Source organism: Nerophis ophidion, linkage group LG13 (genome assembly GCF_033978795.1).
Source record: "Nerophis ophidion isolate RoL-2023_Sa linkage group LG13, RoL_Noph_v1.0, whole genome shotgun sequence".
Classification (NCBI taxonomy): domain Eukaryota; kingdom Metazoa; phylum Chordata; class Actinopteri; order Syngnathiformes; family Syngnathidae; genus Nerophis; species Nerophis ophidion.
In genome coordinates, this window is record NC_084623.1 from 25,339,237 (window position 1) to 25,357,544 (window position 18,308).

The 18,308-nt window shown below is 37.0% G+C and overlaps 1 protein-coding gene across 1 annotated transcript in view; it reads right to left on the reverse strand.

The window, feature by feature from the left end:
* The window catches only part of clasp1a (cytoplasmic linker associated protein 1a), a 154,604-nt gene that overhangs the window by 40,320 nt on the left and 95,976 nt on the right, over positions 1-18,308 (reverse strand). The window contains 7 exon segments of the mRNA XM_061918624.1: positions 3,280-3,444; positions 6,748-6,774; positions 10,179-10,286; positions 14,040-14,210; positions 14,368-14,414; positions 14,523-14,690; positions 17,368-17,445. Of these exon segments, the coding sequence (XP_061774608.1) occupies positions 3,280-3,444; positions 6,748-6,774; positions 10,179-10,286; positions 14,040-14,210; positions 14,368-14,414; positions 14,523-14,690; positions 17,368-17,445 (764 nt within the window).

Genomic DNA, 18,308 nt, shown 5'->3' on the forward strand with positions numbered 1-18,308 from the left:
CTTGAACGCATCATAGTTAAATTATCCCCTCAACTCCCCCCAAAATGGATTAACTTGCTGGAATAAAAAAGACAATATAATCTACATCCATAAACATGGACGCATGTGAAAAAGTGCAATGTATTTATCTGTACAGTAATCTATTTATATCTGCACCTTATTGCTTTTTTTTTTATCCTGCACCACCAAAAGCTAATGCAACGAAATTTCGTTGTTACTTGTACTGTAAAGTTCAAATTTGAATGACAATAAAAAGGAAGTCTAAGTCTAAGTCTAACATAGTGAAACTCATTATCTAAGTTACATTTAAACCATTGTGACACGGGGAGAATGTGGATAAAGTGTCTTGCCCAAGGACACAACGTCAGTGGCTTGGATGGCGGAAGCAGGGATCGAACCTGGAACCCTCAAGTTGCTGGCATAGCCACTCTACCAACCGAGCTATACCGCCCGTTTAGCTGGGTGACGGACTCCATCAGTACAATAGTTTTTGTTTTTTTTATTTCTACACTGGTTTAAAACACCTTTCCCCTTACATCACCAATATCTGAGGCTGTCAAATGTTTTTTGTTTTTTTTTAATCAAACTATTCACATTTTGGAATTTGGATAAATCATGATTACTCACTCGCATAGTTAAAATTTGCTTAGGAAAAGAGCTCAATATTTGTACACAAATGTATATTTTTTGGTCAGATTGCCATAGTGGCCCAAATCAGATTATTTCCAACTGATTGACTGTTTACACTGCATGTAAAATATGATCTTTATTAGACTCCAGTATAAAGGCACATATTCCCTAATGTGACCAGAGTCAGTATTAACGTGCAGTCATGATCAGACCTCAACCTTAAAACCCTCATATCAGTTTCTGATAATCTGAAGTCCATCCATCCATTTTCTACTGCTTGTCCCTCACAGGGTCACGGGGGGCTATAGCCTATCCCAGCTGCACTCAGGCGGAAGGCGATGTACACCCTGGACATGTGTCCATCTCATCGCAGGGCCAACACACATAGACAACATTCACAATCACATTAACACACTGGGGCGAATTTAGTGTTGCCAATCAACCTATTACCAGGTGCATGTCTTTGGAGGTGGGAGGAAGCCGGAGTAACCAGAGGGAACCCACGCAATCACGGGTAGAACAAGTCAAATAATGAAAGTCTCATGGTTAGTGGCAAGGAGCAGTCTTCGCCATCATGTTCCAACCACAACCAGTGCTGATTTGTCATCAGTCTGTTCAACGTATTCTGTATTATGTAACAAATAATATTTACTATCCTAGTGGGCTCGATTGGCAAAAAAAAAAGTGTAACTATTGAAGAGCTAAAACCAAACTTAAATGTTGTAGAAAATCAAGAATTGAAAAGAGTTGAAGAATGTGGGAATTCTGGTCATGGAAAATGTGGAATTATGTAGTGACAATCATGGGCATTTTTGGAATGCAAAAATTAAGCATGGAAGTGGTTAAAGTGTTCAATGCAAAGTGAAAGTATACAGTAATGGCCACTATGCTAAGTTAGCATGTTATAACCAAGAAAAAGAGTGCTACGCACTGAAAGTACTACACCATTTATATTGTGATTTGACAATATGTCATGTAAGTTTAAACTATTTAAAAAATACAGAGAATGGCTCAAATGCTCACAGCCGAGCAAAAGAGAGCTGGTACTGAAAGTGCTACAGCAGTTATATCGTCATTTTACATCATGTCATGTATCCTCAGGGCATTCAGTTCATTGCAACTGGACTGTTCAATTCGTCTTAGAAGATGTTTCACTTTTCATCCAAGCAGGCTTCATCACTTAATGCTCGTAGACTTAAAATTTGTCAGGTCGAGTCTATTCTAATTGCGATGGATTAAATGCCCTCAGAATACAATGACCTGGAATAATGACAACAACCATATACATCATGTGATGTAGGCTAATACTATTTCAAAACAGTTAGCATCCTATCGCCTAGCCAGAGAGTGCGACGGAGAGCAAATGTTTCTGCAGTTATATCGTGATTTTACATCATGTCATGTAGGCTTATATTATTTCAAAATGAGAATGGCTAGCATGCTAACAGTTAGTATGTTATCAATTAACAAGAGATTTTTGTGCAGAGTGATAGAGTAGTTACATCCATCCATACATCCATGTTCTACCGCTTGTCCCTTTTGGGGTGGTGGTGGTTGCTGGAGCCTATCTCAGTTGCATTCGGGCGGAAGGCGGGTATACCCTGGAAAAGTCACCACCTTATCGCAGGTCCAACACGGATAGACAGAAAACATTCTCACTCACATTCACACACTAGGGACAATTTAGTTACATTTGAGATTTTAAATCATGCAAAGTAGGTTTATACTATTTCAGAATGAGAAGAACGGCTAAAATGCTAACAGTTGGCATGTTATCACCTAGCAAGCGAGTGCTACGTACTGAATGTACTACAGTAGTCATATTGTGATTATATACCCTGTCCTGTAGATGAAGAAAATAGCTAAAATACTAAAAATTAGCATGTGAGCGCCGAGCAAAAAACGTTAGTAGTGAAAGTGCCACAGTAGTTACAATATATCATGATTAGGTCATGTCATGTCGGTTTATACTACGGTATTTCAAAATGAAAAAAATGGCTAAAATGCTAACAGTTATCAAGGTAATACCTACCAAGAGAGTGCTACATATTGAATGTACTACAGTAGTTACAGTATATTGTGATTTTACATCCTGTAAGTTTATAATATTTCAAAATGTGGAGAATGGCTAAAATGCTAACAGTTAGCATGCAATCACCAAGCTAAAGAGTGCTAATACTTAAAGCGCTACAGCAGTTATATTGTGATTTCACGTCAATTTATTTAGGTTTATACTATTTCAAAATGAGAAGAATGGCTAAAATGATAACAGTTAGCATGTGATCGCTTGGCAAAAGAGCGCTAGTACTAAATGTGCTACAGCAGTTGTGTTGTCATTTTATGTCATGCAATGTAGGTTTGTACTATTTCAAAATAAGAATAGCTAAAATGCAAACAGTTAGCGTTCTAACACCTGGCAAAATGGCACTAAGTACCGAGAGTGCTATATGTCCTGAATGGTTTAAATATCTTAAGATTTGTCAGACTATTTAAGACCAACGAGAAATCCAGTTATGGAAAAATAATGGGAAAACATTGACATGTTTCAATCAGTTGATAAATGATACATTGTGTGTCTTTCAGGTCTACTTTGTCAAAGACGCAAATAAAGGTCCTGCTTCATAACAGTTGTGCGTGTCCTAGTCATACCTAAGCCAAGGCGACTCGGGCTAGTCTCTCGGCTGCATCCTTGGCTGCGAGGGATCCTGCTGCGCTTGTCAGCTGGCGTGTTGGACAGGGACACTGTGGTGCGAGGGACGCGACGGTGGCTGCCGTGTCCAAGCAGCTTTCCTGGGGAGCTGGAGCGACTGCCAGCTGTGTACAACAAAAAAACATGCTAAGAAAATCGTAGCATGGACAGTATTCTTACATTCCAATAAAAAGTAGTGTTTTAGTACTTTTTTTCCCAAGCTTTGAACACCTTCTACAAAGGTACAGCTAATCAATGGATTTTTCTTCTCTAATGGCCATAATAATGTCTTGTATACAATAAACTTACACAGTAGTAACACCAACAGAGAGACTGAAAAGGTGTGTTATTGTTTGTGCTATGGCACCATTTTCACTATAAGCCAGGTTTGTAAGTTTACAATATAACTAAAACAAGTCATACTTACTTACTTACTTACTTACGTCAGATGTTTGATAGTTTTTTTTTCATGTATATTTTTACGTGCTTTTAAAATGTAATCAAGTTAACGTCGTTAGCAGTAGCTAATACATTTACAAGTGTCTGTGTTAGTGTTATTAACTTACAATGGAATTATTTTTGTTTTGTTTCAGTTTCACAAATTCCTCAATAAATTCACCAAAACGGCAGAGTGGAATTATTGAGTCTGTTTAGCTGAATGGAGAGTTAGCTTCTGCTGCTCGTGGGTCCATGACGATTACCTTTTCGTTTTGTGTGTTTATCCATTTAACAGGCCCCGTTAGAAACATTTTTGCAAATCTTTATTTACATACCTTGTTTCCTGTATAAATATCTAATTTCACAACATGTATATATGTGTGTGTACAGTATGCACGGCTTATAGTCCAGCAGTTAATGTATGAGGGAAAAAATATAATTTCGTGGGTACAGCATATATACCTGTGCGCTCTATAGTCCGGAAAATACGGTAGTAGGAAATTCCCATATGTTTACATTTTCTATTAATCAACAAGAATTTTTATAACTATGTCGTTACAGGTAAAAGTTGTTAAGCTCTAAAGAGCAAATAGCTGAGCACAATGTTGAGCTTCAATGCAAAAGATGTGAATACTTTTGGACATCATTTTGTACTTTATTTTATTTTTATTAATTCTGAAAAACTTTTCAAAAAACCGATATTATGTGAGGTTGTGTGTAAAATATGAACGGCAAAAATGAATTTATAACATTTTGGAATACGGCTCTTATGAAAGTACACCAACCTGTTTACAGGTAAAGTTGGAAAGCGATCTGTTGCAGGGGTATGCTTTTCAATTATTCATTTATTACTGTCATCAATCTTTGACATTGAACGATGGAAAACATAATTTAAAAAAAATCTTGCTCTGTTTCCCAATGGAAATAAATATTTTTTCCCTGTTGTAGGAAAGTTTAGGGATTAAGTAGCAGCATAGGAGTAAGTGGTACCTTGGTTTACGGTCTGTCTCTTAGCTAATTGAATGCTTATGCCAGTGAACGTCAAGCTGAAGAAGGAATCTTATCGGGTCCTTTTGGCTCGTGGGACTCCAGAGGCAGTGGACAGATACCAACATGCCAAGCGGTGTGCTGCTTCGGCGGTCGCGCAGGCAAAAACTTGGATATTGGAGGAGTTTGGGGAAGCAGTGCACTGTCAACACCGTGTATAGTGTGCTACTGACCTCGAGGCGGGATGTTAGGAATTGGTGGAGGGAATATTTCGAAGACCTCCTCAACCCCACAGTCACATTTACCTGTGAGGAAGCAGTGCCTCTGGAATTTGTGGTGGACTTTCCTATTTCTGGAGCTTAAGTTGCCGAGGTAGTTAGAAAGCTCCTAGGTGGCAGGGCCCGAGGAGATCCGCCCAGAGTTCCTTAAGGCTCTGGATGCTGTGGGGATGTCTTGGTTAACAACTGGAGAGGAGGCTACGCTGGATAGTCGAACCTTGGATTTAGGAAGAGCAGTGTGGTTTCCGTCCTGGTCGTGAAACTGTGGACCAGCTCTATTCTCTCAGCAGGATCCTCGAGGGAGAATGGGAGTTCACCCAACCAGTCTATGTGTTATGTGGACTTGGAGAAAGCATTCAACCGTGTCCCTCAGGAGGTCCTGCTGTGAGTGCACAGAGAGTATGGGGTATCTGACTGCCTAATTGTGGCGGTCCATTCCATGTATGATGGGTGTCAGAGCTTGGTCCGCATTGCCGGTAGTAAGTCAGGCTCGTTTTCAGTGAGGGTTGGACTCTGCCAGGGCCGCACAGATTCTGTTCATAACTTTTATGGACAGAATTTCTAGATGCAGTCAGGGTGTTGAAGGGATCCAGTTTGGTGGCTGCAGAGATAGGTCTCTGCTTTTTGCTGATGATGTGGTCCTGATGGCTTTATCTGGCCAGGATATTCAGCTCTCAATGGAACGTTTTACAGCAGAGTGTGAAGCTACTGAGATGAAAATCAGCACCTCCAAGTCCAAGTCCATTGTTCTCACCCAGAAAAGAGTGTAGTGCCATCTCAGGGTTGGGAAAGAAATCTTGGCCCAAGTGGGGGAGTTCAAGTACCTTGGAGTTTTGTTCATGGGTGAGTGAAGAGTGGATCGTGAGATCAACAGTCAGATCAGTGCGACATCTGCAGTGATGCGGACCTTGTATCGGTCCGTCGTGGTGAAGCCCCAATTAAATTGATTTTAATTCCTTTCAAATTTTCAATGGAGTTTTTGAGTTACGAGCTGCGTTACAGAATCAGAAACTCGTATCCCAAGGTATCACCATGCTAAAATCAAGTACATAACATTAGTAGGTAAGGTTCCCCTACATTAAATTGATTGTGGCGCACCACTACAAAAAAAAAAACACCACACATTAAGAATGAGGGTCATTTATGTGAAACTATGTAAAGTAATTACTTGAATGAATTAATATATATAGCCTATTATTTATGCACAATTGACTAATGATGCAATGAAAATTCGGCCACTGAAAGACATTACAGAAACAACACTGCCATAACAGGACGGCATGATTACGTAAGCAAGTTATACTTTAATATATCCACGATATACCCGAAACGCTTGGACTTTGCGAGCTCTTTTCTCGACTACGACGATTGGTCTTCGGTTTACTTTGTGTAAATATAATAAAAGGATTAATGTGACTTCAACAACAAATGAGTGTAGAACAGGGAATCAATGGAGATGAGTCAGTGTTGACGTACAGTACACACAGGGTATATATAATATTATTTTAGCGGTAGGTAGTGCTTAAAGGGACATGACTGTTAGCAAACAATAGTTACAGAAAAAAAAGGGGAATTGCTAAGAAGAAACATTTTCAGGTTACTTAACACAAAAAAAAACAGCATGCAGTGAAGTGAAAAGTGCAGAAATGGAGGAGACAACATGCAATGTGGATTGTCTAAGGGACAGTGCTTTAGCCATCCAGCTGGTGATTGGATGACCCTTACCACTGATGGGATTGGCTGATCTGGATCCTGAGTGATGGAAGCAATCGGCAACAATTGGACATCAAAATGAGAGAAAGGGTTTAATATGCAGCATGCACTCTTTGGGCCCTATGAAATATAGCAGATTTTTATGACTGATTAATATTAATCTGTCTTTATTTTCAAAACATCACAACCTAGAAATAGAAGTTAAAAAGTCAACAACATATTTCTGAGGTGTTTTTTTTTTTTAAATATAAATTTATGAACTTTTATCGCACAGTTTTTAACAACATTTGGCTAAGATTGGAAAAAAAAATCATGTACAGTGGGACCAAGTTTTGAAAAGCCTCATTCTTCATATGAGCCGTGTTTTTGACAAACATTCCACATTTTTGTCCAGGTTTTTAAATATCGTCTCGATTATCGACGCTCACAGATTGTGTGTAACAAGTCCCTTATTTATAACAGAAGTGGGATTATCATCAATAAATGTAATATTTTCATAGAGCATAAAAAAAACTGTTTAGCACCTTCTAAATAAATTTTTAACATCTAAAAAATGAAATAATGTTTGTTTTCCATTTTTTAGGTTTCTGGAGTGAAATAAGTCGATTTACATTATTTCTTATGAAAAAAAAATATTTAGTTTTTGTATGATTTTGTATTTGTCTAACCTTTATGAAAACAGCTACAATAATCAGTATTTGGACATACACTATTTTTTTATGTATGTTAATGATGTAACTATGACATTTTCGGAAAATGTTGAGTATATTTTATTTGGAACCTGCATTTCAATATTGGGACAACATAGTAAAAATGTCAGAGGCGGGGTTAAGAATGAATTCATTAAAATCAGAAGATGATTTGATTTTTAGTACGTTTTCCTTAAATACTAGTAAAACTGATGGATGCCACTAATATTTTGAAGTAGTTGCGATTTAAAAAACAAAAGATTATGATTCTAATTGAGGAAAAATGTGTAATGGAAATCATAAATACATTCTACAAAGGTAAAAAAATATCGAAAACTTTTGCTATTTTACATAAGGTAAAGGAAACGCTAATTTTGTGTTAATACACTAATTGTTCCCTAGCTGTCATTTTGCATTGAAGTGTGGGAAGTGCCTAAAAAACACAAATAGAATCTTACATTTCCTTTTCGTTTAAAGCATCCGTTACTAGAAATGTAGCTTCCTACGACCATATGTGAATGAAGAGTGAATGAATGATGGGTTCTTAGTTCTCACTGTAAATCGTTTTAAGTTTTTAGACAAGCGCTATATAAATCTAAGAGTCATTCAGCAAACCTAACATTTAAACACTTATCAAAATATAATGAACTGAAAAAAATATATACATGTATAAAGCACACAGAACAATCCTACCAAACAATATTCAAAACGGATTTGACAGAGGAACAAAACAATGTAAATATTTTTCCCGAATAAAATGTTTTTAATCATTACAATGAAAATATAAAACTCGTTGTAAATTACGAAATAAAAATAGCTTTATTTTTTGTTGTTGTTGAAAAATTATTATTTATAAATTGGTGGCAGATACAAGTTGAGACTTATATATACTCTTTTTCATTCAAAATTATTTTATTGTATTTCTTTATACATTGATTGAATTAAATAAAAAAAGGAAAATGAAAACTGAGGTACCACTGTAGAATTTTTTACTTTGTAAATATGTGATGTCTATTTCTGATTATCCACCGTACCTGCATTACAGAAATCATAGGGCCCACACTTTAAATGGTTGTGAGTCATGTTTAAACACGCACACACGCACATACGTACATGTACACACACACACGTACACACACACACACACACACATACGTACACGTACACACACACACACACACACACGCACACGCACAACATAGAAAGTGTTTCCTCTATTTTTGTATCAGGGGGTCATCACCGCACCACTAAGATTGAGTACTGTATATCCCGGGCTATAGAGTGCACCGGTATTTAAGCCACACCCACTAAGTTTTTGAAAAAAAAAATTAGGTGGGCGGGGTCGGGGCTAAGGCGGGAGTAATATATTTATAGCTAGAATTCACTAAAATTCAAGTATTCCTTATATTATATATATATATAAGAAATTCTTGAATCTCAGTGTTCATTTATTTACACATATACACACAGATCACACTCGTCTACTCATTGTTGTATTTGAAAGAGCAATGCTTTGCAGCCAGGAGCACAGCATTTGAAGGAGCACAGGTATGGGCAGCATCTTTGAAGTATAATTTGCAGGAAAGTAGTGAGTTTAGGGTTGAATTGACCATCATTGTTCTATTCTCTCTCACTATCTTTCTAACCATGCTGAACACCCTCTCTGATGATGCATTGCTGTGTGGCACGCACAAAAGTGCCTTCTTCAAATGCACCAGAGTCTGGAATCTTCCATCTCTCCCTAGCATACCCCTTCCCATTTGATCTGTCCTAGATTAACTGAAATTATTGTTTCCAATCATTTTGGAACTTGTAAGCACACTTCTTCTTATTCGTCGTCGCCATGCCTATGTATTCTTCGTTCTTTTGCTTCGTCTCTTGTTATGTTTTGGACATTACTACTTGCCGTAGTTCTGAAGCAATGCCTGATGGCAATCCGAATGTTGTGTGTCAGTGTATTAACGTGCCGGCTGGAATAAACACACGCTGAGATATAGCTCTGTGCCTGCCTACTTTATGGGTTATAGATAAAACTATTGATAACAGAGACATATATAATAGTCTCCTTCGTGTTGTGCGTGTAGTTGCGCACTGAGCTCCAAAAGCTGTAGATGTAATAACGTGACTGGGCCGGCACGCTGTTTATAAGGAGGAAAGGCTGACGTGACGATAGAATGTCATTAATTGATTTACGTGGACCCCGACTTAAAGAAGTTTAAAAACTTATTCGGGTGTTACCATTTAGTGGTAAACTGTACGGAATATGTACTGTAGTGTGCAATCTACTAATAAAAGTTTCAATCAATCAATCAATCAATCAATCAATGTCCTCACTCAGATCCAGCTGGAAATCGGGAGAAATTCGGGAGAATTGTTGATCCGGGAGATTTTCAGGAGAGGCACTGAAATTCGGGAGTCTCCCGGAAAATTCAGGAGGGTTGGCAAGTATGCCATAAGGGAAGGAAAAAAATAACTAAATTTAGCATGTACTTGCAAAAACCTGCATGTTTTTGAGCCCCGCCTACAACGCTGTAAAGCTAGAGGAAACACTATTCTACGAACAAAGGCATATTCAAACTTCCAACAAACACACGCTATGTACACACACACTTGTTAATGAAGGATGTGTTTCGACAAAAACAAAGTAATGCCTACACAAAAGGTCATTAAATAGGCTGACGCCCTAAGAAGAGTGAACTGTATCAGAAAACAATGTGAGTCAAAGTGTTTTTGTAAGAAAAGTAGTTTACATACGCTGGGACTGGGACACCACTTTGGCTCGACTGCGCCCTCTACGGTCCACCAATGATGTACTGGAGCTGCTTGCACTCCCAGAACTTTGCCTTCTGGTACGCACACGACCTGGATCAGTGAAGAGTGTATGATGGGAGTGAAGGGAGAATAAGAAGACAAGTGAGCTTCAATTCTATGCCAACCAGTATTTATTTAACCCTTCATCCAAACCAGGACTGTCCAAATATGCACGCACAACAATTTAACTTCTACAACTAAGCTAAAGCAGGTCTAAATATGAAAACAAGTTAATGCAGTGGATACCCTTCAAGTTGATGTAACTGTGTTGTCTGAGTCACAACAAAACCTAGAATATGACATTACTGCTGACACATTGACATAAGCAGAAGGGTTGGATAATAAAGTCTTTTTGAATTGGTTGTCTTCCATTTGTGCATATCTTTATTAACTTGTGTGTTCATATAATATTTAGCGGACCATTCCTCCGAATCAGTGCTATTTGCGTCTCAAAGAAATACAAAAATATACATTTTTTTTTTCTATAAAGCAGAGTGTCCTGCATATTGATGTGATTGAATGATTTAATGAATCTAATTTAAAAGCTATCTTTAAACAAAAAGGAGAAATTGATACTGCCTTTCCCTGCTTCCTAAAATTAGACTTCATCATTAATTAATGATTGAAAGGGGAACTGCACTTGTTTAAATGTTGCTTATAATTCCCAATCCTTATGAGAGACAAGAACGCAGATGTCTTTTTTATGCATTGTAACACGTATATAAAAGTCTGCTTACAATGGAACCAAATAGGAGCCGTGACGTCATTGTGTCTGTTGCCTTTATTTCGACCATAAAACCCAATAAATATATTTTCAAAAAGTGCCAAAAATATTCTATTTAAATTTTGTGACCTTAATATTAACCAAGTAATCGCAATACTTTTATTATCAGCGTTAACGTTAGGGACGTACATTTAGCTGTGCATTGGTCAGAGAGAGGCAATTTACTTGTTGCTGATGTATTGACATCATTGGCTGGTGAGCGTCTTTTTCACCTCAGAGTTTGTGAAAAGTAATTCTAGATTATAAATCATGCTTCTCACATTGATAGTAAAATATAGTGGACATGAAGTGAGAAGTTGGCCCCGCAATATGTTTAAAATGATCAAAATATGTCAATATTACATGGTATTATGAATGTTCCTGTTACTAAAGAACATACTTACAGTGTGTCTATAAAACATTGATGGAATTGTTTGGAAATGTTTGAAGCACTTTATAGGCAGAATACAGCAACTCCCAAAGGATTTCATTGTAAGCAAACTTTTTCTCAAATGTATCTACTTGTTATAATACATTAAAATAAAAAAAAACATGTGGGTGCTTGTCTTACAAAAATATTTTGAATAATACACAAAATGTCAAAAAAATGCATTTCCCCTTTAAATCCTTCTGACATGTCTATATACTGTATCTTAAATTATTTTTTTTCTAAAAAAGAAGAAGTGAAGGGAAGTGAGAGATTTTTATATAGCGCTTTTATCTGTAGAGAGAAAGCGCTTCACATAGTGAAAACCATTATCTACATTCAAACCAGTGTGGGTGGCACTGGGAGCAGGTGGGTAAAGGGCCCAAGGACATAATGGCAGTGATTAAGATAGCGAAAGCTGGGATCGAAGCTGGAACCCTCAAGTTAATGACATAGCCGCACTTCCAACCGAGCCACGCCAGTCATTCACAATTTCACAATTCGGCTGTGTTCCTAGGTTTTCACTCACTCCTGTTACCCTAACACATACCCACTCTGAAAAATGTGGAATATTCCACAAGAAATTACATCATTCACATCCACAGCAGGTGTAGAATAAAAGTAAGTTTCTACGACATAAACTGACTTATTCTTAGTAAAAATGACACATTTAAATCTCGTGTTGGTTGTCGACATTAGTGGATTCCACAGAATTTTTCAATTAAAACAGCTTACATCTGATTCTTGTTGCAGTTGGTGAAGCAAATAGTGCGGATTGATTAATGTGATATCTTACAACCTTCAGCATTTTTTGGGAGCATTCTGTCGTTTAAATATTATTTAAATATGCCATGGCAAACGAAAAATAAAGCAGTGGGCCGTAAACAGCCCCGGAAAAGCACTTTGGACAGCCCTGATGTAAAGAACGGGAAAGAACCTCTGTGACCACAATGAAGAAGACCTAGATAAGAGTTCAGAAAAACACAACCTGGAGAACAAACAATTATTCATTAGAAAAAGTTATGGATATTGAAACATAAAATAGAAAAGCACATTTTGTTTACTGACCAAACAGGGAAGTCTGTAATCTACTCAAGAAATAATTAAGAGAAATAACAAACACTGGAGACAATTTAACAAGTCCCAACGGCCTCTTTAGTTTTAACTTTTAGGTGTAAGTCTATGTAAGTCTCCGGGCGGCATTTGCCCTGGGGGAGAACACAGTGGTTGTCCGACATGGCTCGTGAAAGAACCTTCTCAATAGGTCGTTTGGCTGCTAACTGGCAAAACAACTTGTTCGTACCCACATTTTTAAAAAAATAACATACATAATTTTTGAAAGAAGTAAAAATTACAATAAAAAGCTTTCTCAAAGTCTAAAGTATGACACCAGAATTCATCGAGACATAATGGAGTTTAGATTTTTGTGTGAGAAATGGAATAATAATGTTAATAGTTTTAAACAGTTGTCTGGCTTGGTGGAAAGTGCAAGTCCATGCAGACAATTCATGCACTTCAACATTGCCTTCAATCATTTGGACTGAAAGGGACAAATGCAATACCATTAGATATAAAGACACGTACAAAGAGGACAAGGTAGGATGTGAACACAGCTGACAGGAAGACAGACAAAATAGTTAGTACAGTTTAGATACACACATACAGTGAGTCTTACCATCACTTTTACCAGGGGTGCCATCTTTAGGGCATTAAAGAAAGGAGATGCAGCAATGAGTGAGAGAAGAAGTAAAATTAGTGATGCTTTATGCAGGAAGTCAGCGTCAATGTAGTTAGCATGTACTAATATTGACTAATGTATAAGGAGTGTTAGCTAACAAGTTAGTAAAATTTCAGCCTACTTTCATTACACATGATGCCTATTTTTCCCTAAAGCAGATTTTTTTCTTCATCTAAAAAACTTCCTTATTCTTGACATAACATGTAATGGTGGTTTCATGGTCCAAATTTTGCATAGATTATGCTTTACAGAGCGACTGATCAACTGCGACTTCTCCCCTCTCGCCATGTTGTAGTTTTTAGCGCTTCCATAACAAGTCTACTGACAGATGTAAGTGAAAACTTTACGCTATTTTGTATTACAAATGACAACAGTGGAGGATGCATGTGCATGTATAAGTCAGTCTGCCCCACAACAAGAGGATAGAGAAAAATAAAGAACTTATTGACTACAACGTCAGACTTTCGCAAAGCTCTTCAGGTAAATCTCTACCATATATGGAAATATCCGCGGACATCAAACTTGGGAAAATTTTTTACAAATTGGTCAAATTCCAAACGGCTCGTTTGAAGAACGAAGAAAGGCAAGATTATTTTATAAATATCTCCGCTATGCTTACATGGTTTACATTTATGCAGATTCCAAATGCACAAAAACAGGTACCAAATGGTAAAATATGGGGCTTTGCTTAATAGGTTCTCTAAGTTATATCGTAGTATTATTTTTGTGATTTTGTTCACTAAAAATAGATATACAGTAGAAGATGTAAATGTGTATAACTAATGTAAGTATTATCTTTCACTCGGTTTAAATAAATAAATGTTGGACAATGCAGATGTTGGTTTTAACAAATCAAAGTGGGGACCCGTGGATTACCTAAAGAAGCATAAGATCCAGGGGGAAGGGCGGCTGCTGAGCTGAATGGTGAGGATGCTGGAACAGTGGACACCCTGGACTTGGCGCTGGAGGCAGCGTTTACATCCACGTCGCTACGGGAACGTTGGAGAGCACCTGGTGTAAGTGGTAAGCGGGTGCTCACTATCTTAGCTGAAACATCAGAGAGAAAGGGAGGGTGCAACATTATAATAATATTGTTAGGGAAAACACTGAAGGGAAAAAAAACTGCGATAATTTTTCTTTGATTTTTAGTAATTTAATGTTAATATTTCAAGAATTAGTTTGAATGGATGGCAAACTTTCTTACTTCTTGCTAAGCTGCCACCAATGACTGTCCTCACAGACAGTGGTCGACTAGAATGAAGAAATAATTGATTAGAAGCTTGTGGCAATTGTGAAATAAAACTAAACAAATAATTGCAATGTAATAATCAAGCTTATTCAATATTGTTTTGTTCTTACTTTAGACTCTCCTGTGAAGACGACGAGGAACGATCTGATTGGGGTAAAGAAACAATGCTGTCGGAACTCTTCAGGTGAGTCTGCAGTGCTTTCTGATACGTGGACTCCAGCGCTTGGAACAGGTGCTCTGCCTCACGGCTAAAGTGACCATGAAAGCCCCAGTAACATCTGGACACCAGGACAAGAACACTGTTAAGAACCAGTAACATCTGGACACCAGGACAAAAATAAGGTAATAATCATTAAATTCAGGACACAAGGACAAGTACACAGTTAAGAACCAGTATTTTCAGGACAGATGGATAAGTACACAGTTAAAAACCAGTTACGTCCGGACAACAGGACATGTACATGGTGATGAACGATTAATATTTGCAGAAACATCTGAACACTAGGACAGGTACACACTTAAGAACCAGTAATATCTGGAAACTAGCACAAATACACACTTAAGAATCGGCAAAATCTGTACACCAGGACAAGAAAACTATTAAAAAGCAGTAAGATCCAGACACCAGGTCATGTACATCGTTAAGAACCAGTAACATCTGGACACCAGGACAAGCACACGGTTTACAGTAACATCTGGACACCAGGTCATGTACACGGTTAAGAACCAGTAACATCTGGACACCAAACCAAGCACACGGTTTACAATAAAATCTGTACACCAGTGCACGTACACACTATTTACTTAAGTACAACTACTTACTTAGGAAACAGAAACATCTGTTAGGGCTGAATATTTATCGAAAAAATATAGATATTCTAATCACGATTGATTACACAAATATTAATTAATTTGAAAACATAAGTATTTATCGTAACACTAAAACTGTACTTTAATAATAGTTTTAAAAAATGGATATAAATTAGTAAGGAATAAACCATAACATGTAAAAATAATAGCAATAGCAATAATACATTTAAATAACTATGTCAATATAAAAAAACAAGAATAATTAAGTCTTTTACCTTTTATACATATTTTACCACCATAGGGTGTGCTTTTTGTGTCAAATAAAATGTGATAAAATGTTTGTTAATTAAATGCAAAAATCTTCACATTTACTGGTGCAATACATCTTTGGAAAATTTTGACCAGTATTTTAGGTCAATGCCTAATATGGTGTAAATGTATCAATAAGTGTTTTTAGTATATTATGCTTGTGTAAGGTACTTTTTAAAACATGTATTTTGTCAGCGCTGTCAGACTGGATGTGGCTCCCCGCGCTATTACTGTGAAGGGGGAAAGTGTACTTTGCTGGGCTGTAGTTCTCAGCTTGACTAGTAAAGACAGGACTGGAGGATTAAAAAAATAAAATAAAAGAGGGCGCCTCTCAAGTTGCGACCACTGTTTGTAGAGTAATGTAACATCGATGATGTTGTTGCAACAACACAAGTTAAGTTAAAGGTAAAGTACCAATGATTGTCACACACACACTAGGTGAGATGAAATTTGTCCTCTGCATTTGACCCATCCCCTTGTTCAACCCCTGGGAAGTGAGGGGAGCAGTGGGCAGCAGCGGTGCCGCGCCCGGGAATCATTTATGGTCGCTGTTTCATATTGTTGAGTTCAGGATGGCAGGCGTTTGAATGTTTTGGAGATGAATGAGAGCGACCAGACAAATTATTTTCCCAAACAAATATTCCTTCTCCTCACAAAGACAGCATGTCACTTACATTTATGTCATTTTCCCTGATATTATTTAGCTTTTATCAGCGGATTACGTTTTATTGGAAAATTATGTGACTCTGTAAATCATATGCCTTACTTCTTCTTTTGAGTTTGGTGATTATTGATTAGGCATACTAGCGCTGTGTCAAAAAAAAGCAACAATGGTGACACCCCAAACTGCCTAGAATTTGCATGCATGTTGAGCAACCCATTAAGCATTTTTTTCTAATATTATATTTTCCTAATCGTGAGAAGCCGTAATCTAAATCAAATTCTTTTTTTTATTATTTGTCAAGCCCTAACATCTGGACAAGTACATACTTATGAAAACAGTAACACTTGGAAACTAGCGCAAGTACACGGTTAAGAACCAGCTACATCTGGACACGAGGACAAGTACACGGTTTACCGTAGCATCTGGCGATAGGTGCAGAATGTTCTTTTTTTTGCATTTTATTTCGTAAAATAAAACTCAATAAAAAACATACAAAAAGTGTCAACAAGATTACATTTACAGTGTGTGACTTTAATATTAACCATTTATTAGTGATAATGTTATTATAAGCGCTAGTGCAGACAAACTATTAACATCGAGACATCAGGACGAGTACATACTTAACAGTAACATATGGACACCAGGGCAAGTACACACTTAAACACTAAGATCTGAACACCAGGACAAGTACATACTAAGAAACAGTAACATCTAGATGCCAGGACAAGGACACGCTTAACAACCAGTAACATCCGGACGCCAGAGCAAGTACACACTAAAGAAACGGTAACATCAAGACACCAAGACAAGTACATACTTTAGAAACAGTAACATCTGAACACCGGTACAAGTACATACAGGTACTAAGAAACAGTAACATCTGGACGCCATGGTTTACATTAACATCTGGATACCAGAACAATTACATGCTTAAGAACCATTAACATGTGGACATCAGAGCAAGTACATACTTAAGAAACGGTAAGATCTGAACACCAGGACAAGAACATACTAAGAAACAGTGACATCTGGACAACCAGGACAAGTACATATTAAGAAACAGTAACATCTGGACACCAGGACAAGTACATGGTTTCCAGTAACAGTTGGACACAAGGGCAAGTAAACAATTTACAGTAACAGTTTGCTCAAAAAGTGTATTCGGTACTTACTTCCTGGCAATGGACCTAGCCTCAGAATCAGCATCATGGATTCCTTTCCTGATGGTTTCAGTGAGGACAGCAACATGTCTAAAATGGGAAGAATACATTCTTTAGTGTCTGCTTGTGTTCCTCTGCTGGTATTCAGCGAATATGAACACTTTTCACATGCTTTTTAAAGACCCTTTAATGTTTCCACTTTACTGGAATGATTTAAGTTTCCCACATTTAAGGAGCATCATCAGTGGTGCATCCAGCGAATACCTAATGACCTATCTTAATGACCTCTGATATTAACATTTGACAAGGATAAATGCTAACAAAAATCATACACAAAGTGGAAAACTAATTATTCATAGTCATCTAAAGTTTAACCTTAAGCATATACAAATCATAATTTTTGGTGTAGCTTCATTTTAACATTGAAAAAAGAAGGAAACCTATTTTTAAAATTCAACAGTATTTAATTGAGGCAATTAAGTAATTGACTGGAATAAAACAGGTGGTTTAGTACTTACTGTATTAGTGTAGAAATTATTATTAGGAAACACAGAGATCACATGTTTATTGTATGTGTAATACTTGTAGTTTCTTGTACTAGTAGTTTCTTGTAATTTTAATACTTGTAGTTTTTTATAGTTTAAGTACATCTAATGCTTGTATTTTAGTTTGTTGTAGTTATAGTATTTGTAGTAGTGTATTTTTAGTTTCTTGTAGTTGTATTTCTGGTAGAAATGTATTTTTAGTTTCTTATAGTTGTATTACTTGTAGTAGTGTATTTGTAGTTTCCTGTAGTTGTATTACTTGTAGTAGTGTATTTTTAGTTTCTTATAGCTGTCGTACTTGTAGGAGTGTATTCGTATTTACTTGTAGTTGTCGTAGTGTTTTGTAGTTGTAATTTTGGCAAAAGTATATATGTAGTAGTTGTTCTTGTAGTTGTAATAGTGTATTTG